Raw genomic sequence first — 26,587 nt, 5'->3', positions numbered from 1 at the left:
ATGAGTTTATTTTTTTGTTTTGAGAGTTTTTTCATGGTAGATGAACTATCTCTTGATATTAAATTAAGGCAAGGAGGTAATGAAAAATAGTTTCAGTGCATTTTAAGGTCTATATTCACTAAGAACTGTCAATAAATACACACCTTTATCCCCTTGTTTTAAGATTTAGAACCACGGAGTCTGGGAAAGCCTGCAGTTGAAGAACTTGAGTAACTCACTTAACTGTGTAATTAACTATTTTGGATGACTTTTTTTGATTCCCTTGAAAACAAACAGTGTAGCTTAGGAGAGCAAAACAGCAGTCAGTAACTTTCAAGTGAACAAAGAATATTTGGCCTGGGAACTGGAGAGACTCAAGGATTAATGGGCATTGACATATAAGTAACTCTGGAAATGGTCTGCAAGACACTGACGTGGGAGAGCTCCTGGGAACTCCATCCAGGAATTCTGCTGCCATTTTCCTAAATCATCCTAAGCTTACCCTGTTACCCGCAATATGAATTTCACTATTTATAGAAGCCTCATGCCGTCCCATTTCTGGCTAAACATCGTAGCTTTGGGCAAATAAATAAGTTTTAAATCATCCAGTAAGAACCTCAGCCTCTAGTGCTTTGACATTGATTGTACCCATTTATGACAGACCAGGATAAGTACCTCTGATGTAAATATTTTTCAATGTGAAAACACACATTTTAAGAAAGATAATTTACCTCAAGAATGTAATTATATTTAAAACACAGTAAAAATGAACACATATTAAATAAATAAACTGCTCAAAAAACGTTTTAAAATAGCTATCTTGAAAACTAATCTAGCTCAACTGATAAACTTAGGAAAGAACCATAATAAAATAAACCCAGTACAATAAAAGTTAAAATTTAGACTGTGATTTTATTTTAAGGATAAAAGACCATCTTTCCAAGAAATGCTTATCACATAATAGGATAGCTTGCAAGTATAAAATTAAGTACTAAAGACTTAATGTGCTTTAAATAGGTATTATAATCTGAAAATATATTCAGTGTTGTTGGAGTAGGAAAAGATTTATATTAATACTTATTTGTGTTTTACGCAATAGCTAAATACTAATCATATGGATATGTACAAATATTTAAATTGACATTTAAAAAATAAAGCCATAGATTATAGCCACAAATGTAAAAATCATATAATTAAATGTACCATTTCCTGTCTAAACACACTATTACAATAGTTATAGAATTTTCTTTCATGAGAAGGTCAAAGGGATGTACATTTTTGTGTAATATGAGAACAATGGTTTTACCTTGTGCTTTTAATTTCCTTATATCATTCATATAGGTTGCCTATCAGTAAGTGCAAGGCTGAATTCATAAAATCTAATTCACCCTCCATATTGTGGGAGTATTCGAATACAAACTTTTCCAAAATAGAGAAACAGATTAGAAAAACACAATCTAATTTTCTATCTTTGCTAAGTTTTAATTTCCCCTTTCTTTTTTTCTGGGAAGTTATTATAATGCTTGAGAACCTATTTCTCAGTATTTATTGTAAATAGATCTGTTTTCCTATAGAAAACACATCCGAAGGACTGTGACAAGGAACTTCTTGTCTGTAAAACCGAACCACAGGATCTTACTTGTTTTGATCTTTTTTATTTCCTCCACGATTTCCCAAATGAAGTCTATGAACAAAAAGTACATAATAGTGCATTCATCCATCATATGAAAGTTAGAATGATGATAGGAAATATTTTTAAAGCAATGATATAATTATTTAGTAAAGACTTCATTAAGATTTTAATATTGCAATTGTGATAACTTTTTTACATTTGTTACTTATTTATTTGGCTAACTTTTATTAACTGGAGTACTGATTCTTCTGACCACATATGAGTAACTGGAAAAATGAAACTTCTTTATTTGGAATTATTTTGGATTAAATTCTCCAAAAATGAAAAGCTCATCTTAGTTTCCAGAAAGAGTTCTAAAATAAGTGGTTGTGTAGCTATTACAAAGAATATTAACAGTTAAGCCTTAGGCAACATTGATTTGTTTTATGTGAGGAGACAGAATATGGACGTTCCTTGGAGCTGGAAAACCAAGTAATGAGTTATGTCTCTGTGCCTGTCCTTCATTGATAATTTTAGACTTGCATTTATTTACAATGACAGTAACTTATATGATTATTATGATTATTGCAATATCATTCATTTCTTAAGATATACCTCACAGCTGCTTCCAATCAGTTTTCATTTGAAAAGACTGAAATCACTGATAAATTGTGATAGATTTTGCTTTGTACATATATCTTTCCTACTATTATCTCTTACTTAAACTGGCTCAGTGAGCCGGAATTGCTTTATTTCACTTGGGCATAAAATTTGAGATAAGCACTGGATTAGATTTTGAAATACTGAATGTTATATAATGTTTACAATATGCTGCTAAAGGTAAATAAAGAACATGAGACAAAAACATCTGTATCAAGGCCCTATTTTTTTTAAGAAGAAAATATTATTGAATGTCTTATACATTCAATAGAATGTCACAGTTAAGCTGGTGTAATTCTGTTGTTCTGCCTATTTAAAAACTATTAGATGACCATATCTGCATTGTACATCAAATAATTATTTATACATTTAGTGTTACTGAAACATTTTATAATTCATCAAAAACCTATGACAGCAATTTATGATTCTGACACTCATCACATTATGCTAGTTTCATAATATTTGGAGTCATTCACTAATGACTCCTTTTGTAGTCACTGAAATGTAAAACAATTCAGAATTCTTCAAATTCTGTGGAAGTACAGGTTTACTTCCACTGGAAATTTTCTGATTTCAAAGTTGGTTGAATTCTATGAAAATTGTATGCGTGGATTTCACTAATTACCAATATATTTATAGGCAAAATTTAAAAGGGATATTATTAACTTTTACCTTAAATTGTACACTTCCAAAGCAATTTAAACTATGATAATTATCTGTAGAACAATGCAACTACTTTTAAATTTATTTGTTTTAATAGTACAATGCATAAAATATTTCAAATCTGTATTTAGGCCAATCTGGGACATGTGATGGGAGGGTCTCACAGTTGTCTCACAAGAATTCTCACAACTGTGTGAATGATGCATTCAAAGAACAAGCTAATATTCAGTAGAATAACATAATAGCAATTTACATGCTTGTAGCAATTCACTTTTGAAGAAACAGCTTTCATAATGCATTCCTTACCCATCATGCTCTTACTCTCATTGGTAACAAGTAAAAAAATGGAAAGGGCTCTGAGCACAATGAACATTTCAATCTCCATCAATCTTTGATAGTTCCATGCATCTTGCTCTCTGATTTAAAAAGCCTTAGCTAGTTAAATGTCTGAGATATTGCAATTCTTGTGGGAATTTCACGGTTAAAGTGAAAACATTTTTAGTCAGAGAGATTAGAGAAAAAGATGCTTGTACAGAAGACCCACTGCTCCTACAATCCCTTTCTCTGCAGAAAACTGATTGGATCAATAGTGAACACAGCTGATGGGTTCAATGGTGAACACTTGCCACCAAAGCCAAACTCTGGTGAATAACCTAGAAAATATTTACAAGTCCTGCCCAATAGGATAAGGGTAAGAAATCAATCAACCAGATTCTCTTTCCAAGAGAGTTTAAGTACATCACATTTTTAAAGTTGATGAAAGTACAACAGAATGACCAAGGACATGCACAGGAAAGGCAGTGAAGAGAAACCACAGGAAGAAGAAATCATTAGTAAGCAGAAGACATGGAAAAGTAGAAGCTAGAACTGGACAGAATTAAGTCAGTAGACAAGAAAAAGGCAGTAGAGGTACAAAAAGTAAATACAGAATATATGTAGGTTAACATAATGATAAAACATTGTGAAGGGGGACTTGGGTGACAGAAGAAGACATAGGAAGGTTCCCTGGTCATCAGAGCCGCATTACGTGCTGCCAACCTTCCAGTTTTTGAATCCCAATCTAATCCCCTCAAGACTTGACTGTGTTATGATTGAAATTACTCCATATCTGTGTTATTTCTTAATGTGTCCTTATAATAAGCCTTTTTAAGACTAATTAATTGGTCTTAATTAAAGTAATCTGAATATCTATTTCTTAGATTTTGAAAGAATTTTACTAACCCAGAAAAACAGTATGAATTAGCCCTCAAGAACTATTTTTGGTGACTAGATAAGAATTACTAGCAATGCTAAATATGTTCTTATAAAACACTCAAATTGTATTCTCTTGAATGGATTAGAGATACTTTTTTATTATTCAGTAAGCTACCAATTGGCTTAACAAATCCTTCTTTGTATACATAATTCAGTGTAAAAGTTTTTTGACTATGCATGACTTCTGACTTGGTGAAAATTGAATTAATTTGTTGTTGTAGTAAATTGGATTTTAATATTTATGAAAATTAACTCATAAAATATGAACCTTAATATTTTTTCTGAAATTTTTGCTATGAATTTTTCAAACTGTTTTTCACAATTGGGTTCAAATTCCACAAAAATCAATCAGTATTTGAGAATTATGCAAACTATAGTTAGGTATTTAGTAATTCTGACCCTTCTGGTACTTAGGACACTCACCTGGTCCCACTCTCAAGCACTTAGGTTCCATCCCCTGTGCCAGCTCCTGACTGCTGCTTCCTGCTAATGCAAATCCTGAGAAGCTCAAGCAGTGGGGTTCCTATCACTTATGCAGGAGTTCCAGATTGAATTCCTGACTCCAGGCTTCAGTCTAGCCCAGTGCCTGCCACTGCAGGCATTTGGGGGAGTGAATCACTTGATGGAAACTCCATCTCTGTCTTTCAATAGTGTTTTCAAAAAAAGAAAAGAATTTTGTAAAACTCTTTATATAGACAAGCCCCATTCTCAGAAAGCATTTCCAATCCCAAATAATGGGAAAATAAGAGATCAAATAATAAAATCTTTGTTTTTGAAGGACAAAAACATTTCAAAATCATTAATCAAAATTCTTTAAGATCTCGCCGGATTCTGTCCCGGTTGCCCCTCTTCCAGGCCAGCTCTCTGCTATGGCCAGGGAGTGCAGTGGAGGATGGCCCAGGTGCTTGGGCCCTGCACCCCATGGGAGACCAGGAAAAGCACCTGGATCCTGGCTCCTGCCATCGGATCAGCGCGGTGCGCCGGCTGCAGCGGCGGCCATTGGAGGGTGAACCAACGGCAAAGGAAGACCTTTCTCTCTGTCTCTCTCTCTCACTGTCCACTCTGCCTGTCAAAAAAATAAATAAATAAAAAATAAATAAAAAAAAATTAAAAAAAAATTCTTTAAGATCTTCAAAAATGTTCAGGTTCTGCATCTTAAAACACTGTGTCTTAATTAACATTATATGTGCTCCTATTAATGAAAGTCAAACTGGAAAGCTTTTACTTACTATGTCTTATCTGTGGGTAATAGACAAACTTCCACCTTTTAAATTATGCATCTACCTCAGTAGGTAGATTCATACTTTGGATTTAATTACATGAGGAATAGAAATGCATGGTCATGATATTTGTTTTCATATTCTTTGACAGGCAAGCAGTCCTTAAGGTATAAACTATTAATAGCTTCTGTCTTTTGAGTAAAATTAGGAATATTAAAGTTGTAGAACATCTTCTAATCTTTACTTGTCTATGCTAGTGACAAATCATTGCTGAACATTAATGATGTCCTAGAGATTAGAGGTTACCTGAATACATTCTCACATCCTTGCTGTCTTTTCTCTAAAAAAAAAGGGGGGGGGGGTTTACTTATTTTTATTTGAAAGAAGAGAGTCACAGAGAGAAAGAGGGAGAGTTTTCTTCCATCTGTTGGTTCACTCCCTAAATGTCCACAACAGTCAGTGTTGAGCCAGGTCAACCTCAGGATCTAGGATCTCCATATGGGTTTCCCAGATGGGTGGCAGGGACACAGTGACTTGAGCCATTACCTGCTGCCTCCCAAGTTGTACATGATCAGGAAGTTGTATCTGAAGCAGAGCAGAGACTCAAATTGGTACTCTGATTTTGGATATAGGTGTCCCAACTAAACTGCTGTACCCAAATGCCTGCCTTCTTGTTAATTTTTTATATTCCTGTAAGAATTAATTCTTTATGGACTTGAATAATTATAGGAACAAAAGTAAAATGAAGAAGCACCCCAAATATAGAAAAAAAATTGTTTTCTTTAAAGCTACTTGAAGTGTCATATCTTACACTGAGATAGGCTAAATTTTAAAAATCAAAATTATCAATGACAAGAAATGTCTAATTTAGATTATTACTTTTGATTTTTCTGGATCAAAGCTAATATATTGAAATGCCACCTCCTGAGGGGAAAATGGGGAGGGTGAGATGGAGGGAGAGGAAGAGGAAGAGGTGGAAAGAGAAGGGGAGGGTGTGGAAGGAGAGAAAGATGGAGGAGGAGAAAGAGAGAGAGAAAGAAAAAGAGAGAGAAGGACTTAGAAAAAAGGAAAGAAGAAACTCAAATCAACGAAGGAAATGGTGGATGTTTGAAACCAGATCTAACAACACGACAAATAAAACCATCTGACTAACATGCTATGGTCTTTTACATTTGGTGACATTTGGTTGCACAAAGGAAACTCCCTTTTCACAGAAACCAATAAAAGAATGTCAAGTCCAGAATGTTTCCTCTGAAACTTCCTGGTTTTTTTCTCACAATTTCTGACAAGGCCAGTGTTACAACCGCACACTCAACAATCAAAGAGAATTTGATGAATTTAGTCAACACTGATCTCAAATCTTGCATTGCTTCAAGAACAGCCTTTGGGGCCAGTGCTGTAGAGCAGTGAGTTAAAGCCCTGGCCTGAAGTGCCAGCATCCCATATGGGTGCCAGTTCAAGTCCTGGCTGCTCCATTTCTGATTCAGCTCCCTGCTAATGTTCCTGGGAAAGTAATAGAGGATGGCCCAAGTGATTGGGCCCCTGCACCCACGTGGGAGTCCTGGAAGAAGCTACTGACTCCTGGCTTCAGCCTGGCCCAGCCTCAGTCGTTGCTGCCATTTGGGGAGTGAACCAAGACCTCCTTCTCTCTTTCTCTACCTCTCTCTCTAACTTTGCCTTTCAAATAAATAAAATAAATCTTTAATAATAAAAAATAGCCTTTTGCAGTAGCAAAATGGAAATGCTTTAGTGAATAATTTTATAACTGAGACTGATTTTTAGATGAAGTATTATCATGCACAAAAGGACACTCTTTCAGAACACAGCAGCATTTATATTTGCAGGTGAGAAACGAATAGATTAAAATAAACCAAAGTTGTGTACCTGGAAGACATCACAGAATTATTGATCAGCTTACCTATGCAGTCATCTATGTGAAAATACTCTTTATAATTCTTACAAATGTTAACATGTGAGCAATTCAAATGGGTTTCCCTTAAATTTTATTCCAATTTTGATGTCTTTCTGAAGATTCATTGTCATGTGAAAATTCTCTTTTTCTGTTGCAGCTATTCATTTTCTATCAGATGTCTGTGTTCTCTATATATTTTGTATTCAGTTTCTTTTCTTTACTAAAGACATAACTTATAAACTCTTTTTTCTTTTCCTTGTATATCTCTCAGCTAAATAACAAGAAGAACAAATAAAACAAGTTTTCTGCATTTATTTTTCATCTTCTTTTATTTCTTGAGCAGCTTCCATCTCAGGCAGGTGGACAGCACCAGTCCTGGAGAGATAATGATGGATAAAACTTCACAAAGCAGGTGACGGCTGTTTGGGAACAGAGGTGCAAAACTCCCTTTCTACATCTCTGCTATTCAGGCACCAAGAAGCTGTTCCAAACTAAACATTTGCTTTGTGTATCAAGTAACAGCCTCCAGAAATTTCCACATATCTTTCCAAAGAGCTTGCCAAACTGCAGCCCGAGGAAAGCAATCTAACATGGCTTAAGTGCCACTGCTTGACATTTTGCATTCTTTTATTGCTTTCCATTTTTATCTACATAAAGAATTGGTGGTAACTAATATCCAGTTGATCTTTTCATTCTGGTAATAAAATGATAATACTAAGATCTTATTATCTACCGCAGACATCCATCAAAGTACGTTTTCCAGTAACATACTGCTCAGAGTGTTTCTTTACATCCAAGTCAAGAGTGAGGTTATGTACCTGTTCTTAGATTCCCTTTCTTTCCAAGAGCTAGAACACTGGCCTGCAAAACCCAGTAGAAATTCAAGCATGACACTTTGTCTATGTTAACATCATCTGCAACTTTAATTGTCTCTTCATCTTAGGTAAACAACTTTCTGTGAAAAGTCAAAAGTAGTTATAAGGTCTGTCTACCAAAATGTTTTGTAACCCCAGAAAGGCTTTATACTTGAAAGGAAACAGGGGAAAGGGAACAAGGGAAAGCCACTCTTGAAAGGTGAAAGTAGAGGGAGTAAACATTGGTAGGAAAGAAAGATGAGCAGGTTAACAGAAGAGTCAAATGTATAAAGCACAAAGAAAGCCAAATAATGCAAACAGAACAAGCCCCAGAGACCATGAGCTTATTAAAATCCATTTTCATAGGGATGCAGAAATGCTCCCAAGACTTTCTGGGGGCAAGAAGGTCATTCTGTAATTATTCCATTGATTTGGAAAAAAAATGCAAATAGAAAACATTAACAAAAGAAAAAAATACAAAGGCCTCACTGCATCCATTACATAATTTAAGTGATGACTTACATGAGCATTAGGATTTATACTAATATTGTTGATAGGAACAAGTACAGATTTCAAATTTTTAATGTATTTAAACCTTCAAAAATTATAGCACTGATCAATTTTAAGGCTACTAGAACAGAAAAAGAGACAAATTGGAACTCTTTACTCATATAATAAACCATTCTCAAGACAAAAATCTTCATTAAAAATTACAGAGAAACACACAGCCTAAACACTTCGAATATACTATTTAGAAATCATTGAGCAACAAATTTGAAAATGAGATCGTCTTGGTAACTCTGAAATCAAGTTAGTAAGTTACATGCTAGTACAAACAAAAAGAATACAGAATAAGGCCAAGGTCCTGCACATATTCTACTAAAATTTCACAAGGAATAGAAAATTCCTTTTGCATTCTTTATGATTTTCAGAACACTTATTAAGTCAATTACTACCATAGAGCAGACAAGAGACTGTCAAAGACTCACCTTTTCATACGAATAATTCATGTGTTAGTCACAAAAGCACTTTGTTCAGCCTGACTTGAATTCTCTTGATAATAATTCATTAATATTCTCTGTTTGTATAACTTTCTCTGATGATTTTTTTAAAAAATAGCCTACAATTTGCTTTTCTTTCACTACTCCAAATAATTCATCCTGTTTATGTTAAAATAATGTAACTTTATCTGTGCTAATTAATCTACCTTTATTAAAGTATCCTTCACTGCCCAGGTAAGAAATTATTTGCATTTTAAAATGGTGTTTCTTTTAGTAGAATCATGACAGCCTGCCTTCCTCAACTTCGGGGGAGATGGAGTGGTTCCAGGACTTCTGACTCCCCCATTAATCCCATCCCAGACAGAGGAGAGCGGAGAGACCTACATAATGCGTCGCTGTGCTCACCTTTCAGCCCACAAATTTACAAAAACCGACCTTAATCTAATTCCAAGTTGCAGATTACAAACACGTTTGCAATGATTTAAGCAAATGCACATCAGTGACTTGAGATCGGTCTGGGATTGTGTGCAGACACATTCCGTTTGGTATCTGAAAGATCAAAACATCCATTTGACACTGACATGGCCGCTGTTCTCTGAGACAGCTCTTTTTAAAAAGTATCCTATCCACAAATGAAAATCAGCTTTTGATTTTTAAATGAAAAGAGTTTCTCTTCTTTCATTTAAAGAGTCTTGACAGCTTTTCCTCCAGGGGGGAAATGGTGGCAATCAGGAATCTGACAGAGACAATCCTTGGAATTCAAATCTGCTCTTTTTTCAGAGCAATCTTAACAAAGAGCCTTGCCCTAGCCTGGCATCTAAACTACTGACACCTGAGTGGTTGAAAAGAAACATATCTGCCAGCTCTTGCAGTCCTGAAAGTTAGAAAACATGCATCCAGACCCTCTCTCCTCACTACCTGCTCTTCAATGTCACTCTCTCCTCTTCCTACCCCTCTTCAATATCAAAGGCAGAGACTAAATCTGCTTTCTTATCCAAATCAATACAGATGCTGTAAGTGTGTAAGCGGGAGCATGGAGATGGGAAATAGTAGAGCAATCTGAAGTCAATGTGGAGAAATTTGTCTAGGAATGTTCCATTCAAATTTCATAACTGCTTATTATTAGTTTTCAAGGTAGTCTTTTATGTTATAGCTTGAATATTTCCTACAACAGTTTTCTTTTATCAATTGAGGTCTTAATCTCACATAGATCTGATATCTTAGGAATAGCACAATTTTTAAAGAGAGTGCTATTACATGGCTGTGATTTAGTAAATGCGTATTTTCTCATTTTTTGACAAAACTATCGCTCTCAGAGGATTCATGTAATAAATCAGTCTTTCATTAAACTACAAGTTACACTGAGATACAGATATTCTTAATTTATTTTTCATTGCATAGAAAATGCTCTCCAGGTGGAAATTTTTGCAAGTTTAATCTCTGTGTTAGGTTTACATTATTTGATACGCAATTCCTCACTCTTCTCCAACTCGATTCTTTTTTATAAAACTTCTAGTCTGCTCACTATTTCCCAAATAAAATAAAGGCAAAAGGAAATGCAAACGTTACCTGGTCACAGCATGCTCTTTCCAGGGACTGCTGTCCAGTTAAGGCATTTGCAGTCCTGTCCAAGGTGTGCACTGAAAGCTCACGATTATTCATGTATTTCAAGTAATTTAAATATGACAATACTCCTGAAACATTTCACTAACCATGAACAACCTTTGTCCTCCAAGGTATCCTTGCATGCACTATCCAGAGGGGGAAAAAGACTATCCTTAATATCAGAATCCCATTATATAAGCCAAATGAAGAAACAGATCTAACAAGGTTAATTATACTATCAACATGTATTTTTAAAAAGTCATTGTTACCAGCAAGGAAACACAGAATTACAATTTGGTTAGATCCCAAAGATTGTTAGAGTTTACATAGATACATTTTCAACATTTTAAAAATCCATACTTCATCACATGCTTAATATAAATAAAATCAAAAGAATATGTAGTAGGGGACTACAAAGGAATATTTTCTCCCACATGGATTTTCCAAGAGTCAAGAGGATCAAGTAATGCTGTCGTTGCACTGAGGCACAAATCCCGCTTTGGCAGAGTATTCTGTGAGCTGCCATTGTGCCTGCATGTATGTCCCCGAGCTAAAAGCCAGCATGACCATGGTATTAGATCTACAGCATATGTACTCCTTTCTAGAACATATAGAAGAAATACAGTTGGGCAAGGAGAGAGTGTATACTTAAAAAATTCCTCTTGAACAAGACCTTTGAGAGATTCTCTTCAAGAAATTATTTTTGAGAGGATTTTTTGTTACTGCTTTGTATGTTGGTTATGGTATACTAATTAAATTTTTAGTACTCATGATTCAGTTACCTTTTTATTGCTATGATTAGACAGACTTACTTTTATGCCACTTTAAAAAAAATGAAATTTCTATCTCTCCTCTGCCTCTCCCTCTCTAACTCTGCCTTTCAGATAAATAAATAAATCTTAAAAATTAAAATACATTAATTCAAATGTGAGTTTTAAGAAGTACAGTCAGTGTTCAAGATAGTACATGTTTTATTATAAAGCTGTCTTGTTCTTGAAAGTTTAAAATCATTTCCTTTGTGCCTCAGAGGATGACTTGTAGTCATTTGGAAATATAACCAGTGGTTTGGAAGGCAGAGTCCATCAACTCACAATCATCATTCTTTGAAGAGTATAGAAAAAAATTTTATGGACTATGACAATGACATATTAGAAATTTGTTAGAACATTTCAACTCAAATAGCTAATGATCTTGTGATCATTAGAGATTTCTTTATGTGATCAGCAAAACCTGGAAAAGAAAATCTAAACATTGAGGTAAAGAAATAAAATAAACATGTTCTTCACATCATGCTACATCTCAAAATAAAATCACAGTCCTTATCTGCTTCCCGATCTCCAGTTCGAATTCAAACAAAACTCAGTCCATGCATCTTTTCTGAGTCCTCATTTTGCATGCATATCACAGATTTAAGGGTTTTGGTTGTATTTTTTGCAGATATATAATTAGGATGTAAAAATTCATCATATAAATGGTATTAATAATCAAAGGAGAGTTTAAACATGATTTTCTATGAATACATAACTTGAAAAAACACATTTTTCTATATAACACTTTGGCTGAGTTTGGAAAGATTTAATAGTAATTCTGAAATTCAGAGAAATTAAATCTGCACACATATATTTTTGAATTAGTCAATAAAAATGGAAGGAAGTGTGATTCACACTATTTTCTCACTTTTGTTTATGAAGAGAAATAATGGAGTTCAAGGTCTGGCAAAATACAAATGCCACCTGCCACATCTGAAGGCCTACAGAGATGTTTGCACCTTTGTTACAAATGCCACATCTTTTCTTACTTAGGAATTACAGTGGGAAACTCTTCAGCTCTATAGATTTCAAAATGAATTTTTACAACCCAGATGATGGACTGGTATACTTTAAAAGTGAGGTCATGATTTTATAAACACATTTCTCTTGCTCTCTCTCTCTTGACTAGCTTGCATCATAATGGAGGAATAACATTTTAAGAATTTTGAATAGGCACTTACTGGAATTACAGTTAATCCTGATACAATCTAGATGGGGAAGAATAGATGAAAAATGAAAATTTATCCTTCAAAGTAATAGCTGCAGACATCCAATAAAATCACAGTCCACCCTTCCGGGGACAGACACATGCAAAGATGGCCACTCCATATCCTTATTTTTGACATACTTCTAGAACCCAGATTTATTTTCATAAAACTTCACCATTGGAAACAATAATAGAAGGTTTAAGAAAATGGCCAATTCAAACAAAGCTACATGGTGACAAATCTAAGTGACATAAAGAGTTGCTAACTGTCAAAGATGCTTGACTTAGACTGGGTGCAACTTTCTCCCCATCTGTGAAAGAACATGTCATTGTTTTCAGCAAAATTAAAAAGTGCTCCGTCACAATGGGGTACAGTGCAAGCTCAGCTAGGATCAGACATCTTGGACCTTCAAAATCTAATATCCCACAAAGGCCAATCGAATCCTTCAGAATCACGGTGGTGGAGTGGAGAGCAAGTTAAAATTATTCTCATCTCATCCTAATGTTTTTTTTTTTTTTTTTTTTTTTTTTTTTTTTTTGCTTGTTTGGTTGATTTCTTTAGTCTTTTTAATTGTATTTTCTTGGGCACAAAAAGGAAACAGCCAGATGATGGCTGGATTCGGTACCTTGTACTAATTGGAGGAGGAAAGAAATGACTGGATGTCTCCTTTAGAGACACTCTGGTGACTAAGAAGTAGGTATTCTTCAAAGCACTCAAGCCTAGGCCTCTCTTCGGAGCTAACAGTGTTATCTCTATGGAATAAGTGTTATGATTAACACTGCTATTGATTTTCCCTTTCTGATACTTGCTTCATATGAAATCAGATGCTAAAAGAATACAATGTCTGGTGGGGATAAGACAGACTGTGGTAACAATAGTTATTTTCAAAGACTACATGGGATGTTTTGTGTTTATTTCACATTTAGATAGGTATTTGTTGGTTTTGGTTTGAGTAGTTTATGCCTTTGGGGAGCATGAAAAATATAAACCTAGATTCTGTTTCCATATAGCTGAGTTTGTCATGTGTCGTCAACCGCATCAGAAAAGTGGTTGCAAACAGCCAAGGACCAGCACCTACACAGCTCTTTCTACAGAATGCTTTGCTGTTAAATTCCTGAAAGTATTTCCACTTTCCCTAGCAGCCCCTTTGCTACAATAAGGTGATTTTTTTTCCATTGTAGTAACCTATTGTTGTCACTAGAGGGAACTCTAACAGAACAGTAAATGAGTGCTGTGTATTCTATTGGTATTATAGGAAAGAAAAACTATCATTTAATTTAATTTCACTAATGTTAATGGAATATAATTAAATGCAATAGCTACCAATGGATTAGTTTTATATTTTATTAGCTACCATTCTGCCCAGAACAATTTGAAAATATAGGTAGGGTTTCCACAAATGCCTTACCTAAGCACATTTTACTACTGTTTTTCTAAGTCTCTGGAGTTTCAATTTTCATTCTCCTCTCTTTATTTAATCATGTCTATGTGCATTTAATACTTTAAAGAAATACAGTAAAACCTCATTTAATTTTACTCCCCTTATTTGGAGTTAATAGGAACATTCAAATTTTTTGGGCAGAATATTCATTCTTGATTCAGTATGAACAAATATCTCCCAAGAAAAATTTTAAAAAAAGATTCTGAAAATCCAAGTTCAGGAAGAAAATTGATTCCAGGAACTTCACTGTAAGTTGATGGCCCAATTTGCATGAAAAAATGTACTCATAATTATGGACAATTCCTATCCATTTATTAAAATCAAACTAATAAGCCCTTTCTTGAGAAAATTTTTCAACTATTAATTTGTGAGTTTGTATGTTCTTGAAAACATTTAAAACTGTTTAAATGTTATAAAATCTACAGTTCGGACTTCTTCATTCAGCCTAGCTTCCCTCAGCCCCTAATTCATCTGGGTTGGTGAGGTTTTACTGTAGTAACCCCTATGGCTACAGTTAAGCAGGAAAGCATTATCTTTCTGTAGAAGAGTCTGTGTCTCTTGTGTTCACATGGCTGTTTGCTTAGGGCCGCAGACTTTGGGCATTGAAGGGTCGTGATTGCTGTTTGATAGCAAAATATCACCACACAGTACTTCAAAACAGAAAGGATGGGGTACCACAAAGGTGGCTATTCAAAGGAGAAGCCCATGGAGGAGAGAAAGAAGAAATGATGAACTAGAGAACAAAGCATAAATTGAATATTTTGTGTATATATAATTTAAGTGAAAGTATACAGATTTTTTTTATCTGCAAATATATCATCCACGACAAATCAAACTGTTAGCCAATATAGCAGCTGGGAATTAGATCTCACCAAGCTTAATAATTTATATTTTCAGTTAGCCTCATTGATATATGTGGCTTCCCTTTTAAGACCCTTCAGTGGTAGGAATCACAAAACAGTAAGTTACATGAAACAGAATGAAAACAATAAAAAGATGTCCCAAACAAACTAAAGAAATTTACTTGATGGAAGTAAGACCATTGAGTGTTTAAACTTTCCATGGCAAACAGGCTACTTGATAAATGTTTGCAGGCAAAACTGAACACGAAGTGGTAAGTGTTAGTTCAGTGGGGGAAGGCAGTTGTTACCTAGATTGACCGTCAGTTTCACACGGCCCGCATCTAGCTCCAGGCGAAGAGTGTCCGCCGAGTCCCTTGAAGTGGTCGCCATCAGAATGCCGTAGGCACGCTGAGATCGGAAGCGTAAGGACACATCCTCAGCCTCCGTGTGCATCACCACTGGGAGCTGGATTTTCATGAACATACTCCCATCATAGCTCAAGACCGTGGCCTCTGCGGATGGGAAATGAGTATCAGTTCTTGATCAGCTTACAGCATTTATGCTTTGAAGAAAATACAAGTGATCCAGGAAAGCCTTCTCAATAGAACGCAAGACTACAAGATCAGCTCATCTTCTTCAGAAATGCGCAATTATTTTTTCCTTTCAGGTAGAAAGAAGTCACAGTAAAGAGAACTCTGAAATATTTGCTAATGCTCAGAAACAGAGATGGCAGCGTTTTCGTTTTTATTCCTATGGTCCTTTCTATTTATTGCATTCATCACATTGGCACGTAAGTATGCATACCTGTGTCTTCCTTCTCAAGAGCAGAGACCATGTTCTTGTGTATTAGCCACACTGTGAGCCTGGCTGGAAACACCTACAATCACTTAATAAATGTTTATGTACATGAGGCCACTGATTAACTGTGAAATTAGCCAATCTTGCCTTCACTCCAAATTCTTCATTTGCAAAATGGGAAGGTGCAAGTAGATCTGCAAGGACTTGGCCTACCCCCAAAACCCATGCTGCGTAGAAAAGTTCTCATTTTTGCATCATCTCTGCTCAAAGTGGGTTTTAAAAAATAAGTATGTCTGAAATACAGGAATTAAGCCAATGTTTTCTCAAAAGTGATATCATAAAAAGAACATAAAAAATGATGCAGTGTATTGTCAAGTAATAAATGGTGCTTTTAAGCCAGTATGTGTAACACAATTTTTTATAAAGCACAAACTAGAACTTCAGTTTAAGGTTCATTTACAGGTAAGGAGTAACTTAAAACACTATTGGTAAGAATACCATTGGTGTTCTAAAAATATTGAGGTATAACTAAAGAATCAGTAGCTATCTGCCTTTGACGTAGCTAAGGATGCAGCTTGCATGGAGGAAGTGACCTCGCCTGGCCCTCCCTGTAGCCTTGCCTGTACTGCCCAAACCCCGCCTCTTTTCCATGCAGCAGAAAACCACAGCTTCTGGGAAAAACACTCAGAACTACTGCCAGGCAAAAACAACTAACATGGCTGCCAACTGTGTCCCTCTGACGACCCTTAGCTGATTCTAATGGCATTATAATATGGCAGACACTCCTACTCCCATCATGTATCTGATGCCCTGACACTTCTCAGATTTTCTAATAAGGGCAAGGAAATGGGCAGCACTTCAACACCACCTCAAACTTGACCCTTGTGAATAATTAAATCCTGCTCCAGATACACCCCTATGCTTCCAGATCATTTAAAAGAATGGGCCTGAACCTCCTTGAATGTAGCTCGTTCTTGAGCGTGCCAGCACTCTCTTGCGTATACACTTTGACTTTTGATGCACTTAAACCCTTTTTCTGTGCTTACCTTTACCTGTGTCTTGTTCTTGAATTCTTTCTTGCATCAGTAACAAAAAAGCTACCCCAAGATAACCCTGATTAAACTGAATAAGGATAGGGTTGGCCCTGAGGAACTTTCACGGCAGTGTATTCCAAAGATAAAGTAGGTTGCATTCGTAGGGGAGTTGCTGAATACTGTATTAAACACATAAAGAAGTAATCAGCAAAAAGGGTTGATGACAAACTAACTGTTCTAAGAAATAATCAGCATTCCTTAGTGTTAAACACCATATGGTGGTGGAACATTTCAAAACAAGTGTGAGTCATTTTGCTTTCTCATTGGTTCCAGTAACTCAGAATGCCATTTAATAAAAGGAAAACTACCTGAAAATAAAATAAACTAGGAAATTCTCATTATCTTGGCTATTTACATGGCACAGCAATTAATTTCACTGAGACAACTGTGCTCATTACCCAGGCCACATTATGGAGCTCTGGTTTTGCAAGCATTATTGTTCAGAAAGCCAGGAAAGTCAAGGATTTTCTCATAGACTGCCAGCATCACGTGTTGTTTGATGAGTCTGAATGTGCATCCAGAACCTCTAGGCATCAAACCCTCCAGATCTCCCTCCTTGGCCTCCTCCTCTCCATCCGCATCTTCACTTAAGGGAGCTAGGTCAACTCATGTGCTCATTCCCCTGAATATTTTTCAATAGTCTGACCTCTCCTGAGTGCTAGCATCTATTGCCTATTTGAAATTTCTAATTGTAATACAACAGAACCCTATTAAATTCTTAACTCTTTTTCCCCCAAAATGAACAAACTCAAAACATGCTTCTTGCTCTATTCTTCTCCACCTCAATAAATAATATAGCCCCATTGCTCGGACCCAGACCTTTCTGAGTTCTCTGTTACTCTCTCCGTCAGGTTCAATCTATTTGCAAGTGTGCAAGTCTTGCAGGCTCTAATTCCAAACTGTTTCCTGAAACAAATGCTTCTCACTTATACCACTAAAGGAACTCAGACTCTACTCCCATCTCTCACTAGATAATAAGAGCTACCTCAGTGGCATCATTACTTCTACTCTTTCTCCCTACACAAAATAGCCAAGCCAAACTTTTACAAAAGTAAATTTTATCCAATTATTGTCAGGCTTAGAGAACACTCCTCCTCAATAATTTGCTCATGCAATTAGAAAATTGGCCCTCCTTTTACATTGACCTGTAAGGCTCAGTGTGACCTTGATCCTAGTCATCTCGCTGGCATCAACTTTATCCCCTCCCCCATCATTTAATAAGTCCCAGCCACAAAACGTCATCAGATCCTTAGAATGTTTGCACTTGTGGACTCTGCTCTGTCTCCAAAGTTCTCACACCAGATCTTTAAGTGGCTAATTCCTTCCACGTCAGATCACTGCTCATGTTTCAGACAGCCCTGCTCAGGTGGACGTTGTGGCATGGTGGGTCGCCACTGGGATCCTCCTCATTCCATATCAGAGAGCTAGTTCCAGTTCCTGGCCATTCCACTTCTGATACAGCTTCTTGGTAGTGTGTCTGGGAAGAGCCATAGGATGGCTCAAGTACTTGAGTTTCTGCCACCCACGTGGGAGACCTGGATAAAGTTCCTGGATCCTCACTTCAGCCTGGTCCAGCCCTGGCTATTGCAGCCATTTGGGGAGTGAATCATAGGATAGAAGAACTTTCTATTACTCTGCCTATCAGATAAATAAGTAAAGCTTAAAAAAAAAAAAAAAAGGTCTTCTCTCTTCTCTAATTATTCTGTATTTACTAACCAGTTCATTTTTTGAAACTTAGCATTTCTCATTTGTTTGTATAGTACTGTCTGTGTTTGCCTTTAGAATATAAGTGTCTTGAGGCCAATGGCCAGTCTCTCATGTTCATTGATTTACCAACATTGAGTGCCCACTAAACAATGTACAGTTGAGGCTGCATAAATATTTATTGGATTAATGATTTTACTTGATAATGAAGTTATATAAAAGAGCTTATTTCTGTTTGTATGCCAAGCTGACATAAATGCTCACTGAAGAAATTATGTATTCTGCCTAGTATAAGTACAATCTAATTTTGGTAATATATGTGAACTAAGTATCTAATAAATCTTACTTCGAAAGACACAATTTGATAGAAAAAGGCAAAGTGGAAAACAAGTCTATCAAAATAGAGACCCTATGACTAGGCATTGACTAAGCACTGAAAAAATATAGTATTTTCTTAAAATTCAGTTGTTCTAATCATATCACATATTTTTCCATTTAGATAAAAGTTTCCTATATGTAAGCTATATTGCAAATACAGAAGTTACTGCATATCTAAATATTAGTTGCTCAAGAACTAATTAAAATATGATTATGAATTGGCAATAAGCTCTAGAAAACTGTTTCTTGTGTAATTTTTAAAATAAATCTGATTTTCACTTTTCCTTTACCCAACTGATAGCCAAATATAGTCCACAGTTGTAAAGCAATAAATATCTGGATAAAAGTTGGAAAACCATTTGCAATTGTTCAATGATGTTGTTACCACAAAGATAAGGTAATGAAAAAGTTAGTTTCCTCTTTCTATTTTACTCTGTACAGCAAGTCTCTACTATTCAATAATATTTTTAAAATAATCTTATACTCTTATTAAAAGTAGCTAAATTTGACTGAAAACTAAGAAAGGCACATGCTTTTAGAAATATAGATGGCTGGAAATGGGTCATCAATATAGTATGAAATGCAATCCCGAGTGGAGAAATAATTAGAATCATTGGCCTTGATCCTTCTCCAAAAGGCTGCAGGAATAAAATAACACAGTAAAGTAATAAACCTTGAGTGCCCCTGACTGCCATTTTATACCATTCTTAATGTGAAAATAACTTGCTGATAAATGAAAACTGAAAGCCTAAATGATTGTTCATAATTAGAGTTAATGTTTAATCAGACAAGAAATGGAAAATGCACAAAGTTGTAGTCCAGAGTTGCCAAAAAGTTGGCAGACAGCATTCTGACATTTTGAAGGTTAAGGTATTTTGCTGTACCCTTTAACGTTAGTAAAATTATTTTATCTGTTAGAACATAAATGAGTCTTAAAATGGGCTAATTCCAAATTCTTCTTAGTTGGGATAGCAGGGCGGGTACAAAAACAGTTTCAACTTTGTCTTCTATATCTCCTTCTTCCTTGTCATTAAGTTTGATAAATTTGCTTTACTGCATTATTCCTTGTCGCAGGTCTAAAGTGTACACCTGTGCTCAGTTTTGCCGAAAGGCAGTCACATATTGCGATCAACGATGAAAATCAGACAGCAAGCCAAATTATATTGCTCTGACATCTGTCCCTCCATCTGTTCTAACAAACAAGTATAAAGTAGACTTCTGATTATGCCAATGCTCTTATTTTACACATAACTAAGAATAATTTCTACATGATCAAGTCTCCACACATTCTCAGTTTTATAAAAGATAAAGCAGAAGGGTAGGTTCTAAATTTAATTTGTATTAATTAGGAATTATTTTTATGTTACTATTCCTGATATGATCGAAACCCATAAAATAAAATACTATCTTTCTAGTTTCTAATAGCACGTGTTCTGTTCGTTCTTACAAACCCTGTGCTTTTTTAAAGTAGGATGAAAATTCCCCATAATTGCAGCATCATTTCTCATGCTGCAGTGTCCAGGATTTGAGCACAGTTTTTAATTACTTTGCATAATTATCTTCATAAATGATCAATTTTTGCTCAATAATAAAAAACTTTTCAAGTGCAACTTTTAAAAATATGTCAAGACTTAATTCTTACATGATCAACAGCTGATGTACATGGAGGAAAATCTGCAAACTATTTTCTTCTGGATTGGAAACTAAGAGGTTTGGGCATGATCTTGTCAACTGAACTAGGACATAGCTGGGAACTGGACAGAAGCCAAGTTTTGTGATATCAAGTATGACAATCATCCCACATCTTCTCTGCTCTCAAGAGGTGCCAAAATATGAGTAGGGAAGTTAATCCTGAAGAGCAAAGTCTAGCCTAGTCCAGAAACATGAACCATATTTTAAAAAATGACCATTTTTCTCCTCAATACTGATCCAACCAAGAGATAAAGAAATCTGCAGAAATTTTCAGCCACCTGTCAGACAAAAATGTATACTGAATCCCAGGGATGAAGTTTGCTATTAAATTCTCATTTACAAATCTGCATGTTTGCCACCCCTCTTCTAATTATTACAAAGTATAAATATTCCCCTTCCCTCATTCTGGCTCAGAAAGTGCTACAATTTCTATTTTTGCTTTTGCCATATGCAGTAGCAGAATATTGCCACAGGGTGGTACACCATGCATATTTAACTGAATGCTTTTGTATTTCAAGTGACAGTTGAGTTATGCCCTTTTCCACCATCGCTTCATCAGGGAGCATCAGAATAACTGGCGGCTCCATGAGAGATTAAAATTAAAACAAAATCTTAAATCATGCAGATTTGCTAATCTCCTATTAAGCTCAAATGCATTGTACTTTGCAAGTATTAACACTTTTCCATCCCTTTGTTAATTTCCAAAACCAAACTAAGGAAACTGTAATTAGGAAGAAAAATCAAAAGAAGAAGTTTGTAATGAATATGTGCCACACAAACCAAACTACAGAAAAGGCTAAACTCTAATGACAAGTCATAGGAACTGCAATTAGGTGTGATCAGAAGGAGAATGAGTATATATCGATGTGATAAAATATTGACCTATCTGTTGAGCTAACTGTATGCCACAGAATAGCAATAACATTTGGGGAGGTAATTGAATAACATGTTATGCTATCAATATATTATCACATATTAATGTTAATTATAGACGTAAAAGCCAATGCATATTCCTGTTTTGAACCATAATCACATTTCAATTTTTGGTTTTATACAATAACCCCATATTGTTTAGGATGTTTCAGATTAAGTGAATTAAACTATTTCGGGAATGAAGAAGTAACAAACAACTAAACATGCATGACTGAAAAAAAGAAACCAGGTAATATGTGCTAATAATGCAAAGACAATGTAATAGCTCATGAATTATTTTTCATATTGATTTTCAGTTCCATTGTAGAAAATAAGTGACCATGGGTGCAGTGACTAAAGCATTTATGTGAAACACTGGGTTGATGGAGGGACAAGCTTGGAACTATTTGTCCTGCTATTTCTTCTGTTAGCCTAGTGTGCAGATCAGCTGTGACAGCTCTCACACTCAGGTCTTCCTTTTAACCCTTATTCTTCTCCTTCTAATAGGGGAGAAAAAGAGGAAAAGACACCTGTTCAGATCCTTAATAGTTACTGCTAAGCCTTAATATCAAATAGGTAAATGAATCTTCAGTGATCAGTTAGACCTTAGCCAAAGGCAAGTACCTTTGAAATTATGGTACATTTCTGAAAATGCTGTGACAACTTAGATGATTTAAAGTCAGCTTACTTTTCTGAGAGGATATTTCTTCTTGAGTAAGCTGACTGAAGTGAAATGAGCAGGCTAGCTTAAGTCTCACCCAATAGTGTCAGGGAAGTTGCAACTTACGGCTTAGCTGGCCTCAAATGCTATGTCTTGGCATAGATATTAGCACTGGAGGTCACAGATATGTCTAATGCATGCTTTTTTTTTAAACTGGCTAGTGTCCTGAACTTAAAAATTGGTCAAAAGTGACAGTATACATGCTAAGCTCATATCCTGGAAGATAACAGAGACCTAAATTTCTATTTTGCAATATATGTAGAGAGCTGTGTTGTCCCACAATCAGGCCCTATGGAAATCAGTATGGGATCATCAGTAATCCATGCCAGGTATGGCTGCTAAGCTTGCAGAGTTTACTTCAGCAGAGTACACATTATATTTCAATGTTCAGTTCAGGTTCAAGGTCAACATTTAATATGCTTTTCATCTTGGGGAGGTGGCCCCTTGGATTTTGGAATCCTACCTCTTTCGCAGGACCTGCCAAGATAGCCTGTTCCGGAACAATCACAGACATATCTGTTCCACCCATCCCTGCACATGCCATTGTTTTTGCAGGGGTTGCTAAGGCACGGTTTTGCTGTTTCCCTTGAGCAGGAGGGCTTCACTCCAGCAGTGCTCTGAACTTCAGCCATTTGCCGGATATCTTTGCTCTGGCCATCAATGAACAAATCTCTGATGCAGCCCACGTAGCCATAGTTGAGCAGAGCAGTCCACACCTCAGTGGGGAAGACAAGGCCAGCCTTATTCTCTGGCAAGCCCCCCAAGTATAGTTCATCATCAAGGTCCAGAATCTCACTCTCCCCAGGAGCAGTGTAGGGCGTGCGCAGTGTGTTGACAGAAATGGTACCTGTTGCAAGACAAAAGAAGGAGAGGTCTTTACAGAGCACAACATGTTCTAATTATCTGCCTCTCTCTTTGCATCTGCTTAAGTGTTCTTGGGGGCCAACATTTCTCCTTATTCTTCCTGTCCTTGGTGTCTGAAGCTTCACAGTGGAATTAAGAATTTGTGGAATTAAATAACCTTCAAAATAAAATGGACTGTGACTAAAATAGATTCATTTGGCCTTGAGAATGAAAAACAAAGTATATAGGCAGCCAACAAAAATAAAAAATTGGTATTCTATATCACTTTCTCCTATACAGTCAGAATCCTTTGGGTAAGTGCTTGTTTCGAAAGCTGGTATGCATCTGCAAGCCAAGGAAAGATAATGTGTGTTCCCATCTTTAAGTGACTTGATGGCTTTCAGCACAATCATTTGACAAATTTCCTATGTCAAAAACTAACTTCCACACTCCTAGATATATCAATCTATTGATCTGCATGCTTTTAGTTTCCTTATCTATAACATGGGCATAATAACATGACCTACTTCTTAGGGCTGCTGTATTGAATAAAATAAACCAGTGTCTGATTTATAATAAGCATTGCATAAATACTCAGTACTATACTTTAGTGAAAGGATTAAGTAAAATCAGTTGCTTATTTCTTTAAAACCCAAATCGTTTACTATGTAAATGAACATGGTTTATTTTCCTCACTCCAAATGTAAGGAGAACAAACTATTGCTTTATAAAGATACAGGAATCCAGGACCTAAGTATGAGATGAACAAGAATTCATCTACGTAAGATTATTTAATGTTCAAGTGAAATACTTGTAGAATCCATGGAAAAAAAGAAAAATAACTTAGAGATTAGAAACACATTCCTGATCAAAACTTTTATCTACAAGATTTCAAAACGTTCATGGGAAATACATATTATGAAATAACAATGCATGAACTTCAAAATGTTTTGCACCAAAATAAACTTATCTTCTAATTCCATTTCCCACAAACTTTTAGAAGTCAGCTTGTATATTGTCCAGTTACCAAAAATTCTATCAATATTCTCTCTCCAGAAAGACATATAAAAATGCAAATGTGATACAGGACACCATATGGACCCATTAGCACATTATCCCAGATTTATTTTTCAAGACTAAATCATAAGGCAGAAGAGGAGGAGTCTGATGAGAGAGAAAGGATTTGGAAAGGCTCGATGTCATGCTAGGTCACTGGCATAGAGCCTCAGGAACTTAGGAGAGAGCTGGAAACAGAAGGTGGGTTACAGAAGTGAGGGCGAAAGAGGGAAAATAATGCTATAACTAATTCTGAAACAGTATTTTACACTTTGTGTTTCTGTGTGGGTGCAAACTGATGAAATCTTTACTTAATATATACTGAATTGATCTTCTGTATATAAAGATAATTGAAAATGAATCTTGATGTGAATGGAATGGGAGAGGGAGTGGGAGATGGGAGGGGTGTGAGTGGGAGGGAAATTATGGGGGGGAGCCACTGCAATCCATTAACTGTACTTTGAAAATTTATATCTACTAAAAAAAAAAAAGAAAAGAAAGAGGGAAAATAATGTGGACAGGCGTGGGTAGCACAGGCAGGTTAGTCAGGGGTGGGTAGCAGAGGCAGGTTAGTGGCTTCATGGAATACCCAAGGCCTACAGCAAGTAAAAGCACAGGACCAACCATGGACACAGGGTTGCCGGCCCCTCCACTGTGCCAAGGAGTATTGGGAATCCCACCAGAAGAGCCTGCTTCCATCTGTGCAGCATAATGGGATCTGTCTTTGTGAAGGAGAAGGACATGGAAGCCACTCACAGAGACTATCCAGGCAGCCAAATCATTACAAGGATACTTGTTTCTCTAGACTTTCACAGAAAGGAATGGAAAAAGCTCCTGGGGAGAGACACTCAAAGGCATTGCTATTTTGGCCTTCCATGAGGGAGCAGAAAGGGGAAAGACAGACTATTCATTTCTACTGTTCCTATTGGTGCAAATATCTAGAAGAAAACTCTCCCTTATGATCATAGGCAGAACATAAAATCTTGCTTAGAAAAATAACGATGTCATTTTGGGGAAATGAAATATATAATATTGAGGGAGAATGGTGATTGCTTTCTTTCAAATAGAAAGATCATTACATGTATTTTTTAAAGAATTGTTTTGTGTATAGCACTGTCCAAAACATTCTAAGAAATAAATCAACAGATGACCCCTATACTCTGAAGCAGTTAAGGAAATTTGAAAATGATGAGGAAGGAGTATCATGACAGCAGGAAAACTGGGTATTTTAAAAATCACACATGTCTATGGAAAGCAAAGGACTTGGTGCAATTAACACAATGACTTGGATTTTAAGACAAAATAGAGGGATTTACTCTGTTTTCCAATTCTTTCAAGAAGGCTTCCTTACAGCAGGGTAATTTCTAAGGATTTGATTAATTAAATATACACTGTGGAGCAGATTTTTTTTTAGAAGACACAAAGCTTTGCAAGTGAACAATGGCAAATATTATAACAGTGGGAATATATTAACATATATATATATATATAATGTTTTCATTATTTCTACTTTTTAAAAAATTCGTGGCACAAACTTGATTCAGCTTAGAAGAAAAAGAAACACTGGGAAAACTATAGTGTCCTGATTCCAGATGACACATGAGGATGCTTGGAGGATTTTTGTGACGATGGAATTCTTTGGCTTCTACAACATTGACCCCTCTCAGTCTCCCGCACTGAGTTTCCATAGTTTGGTGTACTGTGCCTACACTCCTGGGAGCAAAACTGCTGGCAGCTATTTTGGACAATCATTCAAGAACATCTTGATGGTGAGGATGGAGTGACTGGGACTCCTGGTTTTTTATTTATGGTGTGTTAGCACCAGCTCGAACAAGGTGCTATGTACACTATGAAAGTACAGGTATGTTTTTCTGAATGAACTTATTGACAAATTCATAGTAAGATACTCAGTATAATTTCATCAGCAGTTTTCTGAACACAATTCATAAAGTCAGACCACAGTTTTCACATAGCTCAGTGCATAATTAAAGTCACACAGAAACAAAAGTTTAACACAAAAAATATTTAACTCTTCTGCCTCTGAGGCACTCTGGTATTTTCTCTCTTACTGTAGTATCTTGTTAAATTTGAAGCATTGAGTGGATTTCAGAATCAAGTAACAAGCAGAAAACCACAGTTCAAGAAACATTTTGTGGGACCCACGTTGTGGTTCAGCAAATAAAGTGACGGCGGCATCTCATAAGGGTTTGAGTCCTGGCTGCTCCACTTCTGATCCAGCTCCCTGCTAACAGCCTGGGAAAACAGCAGAAGATGCTTGGGTTTCTGAGCCCATGTGGGAGACTCAAAAGAAGTTCCTGGCTCCTGGCAC

General features: G+C 36.0%; 1 protein-coding gene across 44 annotated transcripts in view; it reads right to left on the bottom strand.

The window, feature by feature from the left end:
• The window catches only part of NRXN1 (neurexin 1), a 1,231,187-nt gene that overhangs the window by 648,319 nt on the left and 556,281 nt on the right, over window positions 1-26,587 (bottom strand). For 33 of the 44 annotated variants that reach the window (XM_070069132.1, XM_070069131.1, XM_070069134.1 and 30 more), the window contains 3 exons: window positions 22,823-23,206; window positions 15,369-15,572; window positions 12,751-12,777 (listed from right to left, as the gene is read on the bottom strand). In XM_070069132.1, the coding sequence (XP_069925233.1) occupies window positions 12,751-12,777; window positions 15,369-15,572; window positions 22,823-23,206 (615 nt within the window). The remainder of the gene's footprint in view (window positions 1-12,750; window positions 12,778-15,368; window positions 15,573-22,822; window positions 23,207-26,587) is intronic. The other 11 variants (XM_070069139.1, XM_070069145.1, XM_051842901.2 and 8 more) reach the window with 1 other exon arrangement.

This window comes from Oryctolagus cuniculus, chromosome 2, assembly GCF_964237555.1.
Source record: "Oryctolagus cuniculus chromosome 2, mOryCun1.1, whole genome shotgun sequence".
In the NCBI taxonomy this organism is placed as follows: domain Eukaryota; kingdom Metazoa; phylum Chordata; class Mammalia; order Lagomorpha; family Leporidae; genus Oryctolagus; species Oryctolagus cuniculus.
The sequence above is the reverse complement of the archived record's forward strand: the minus strand, read 5'-3'. Positions and strand labels throughout refer to the sequence as shown.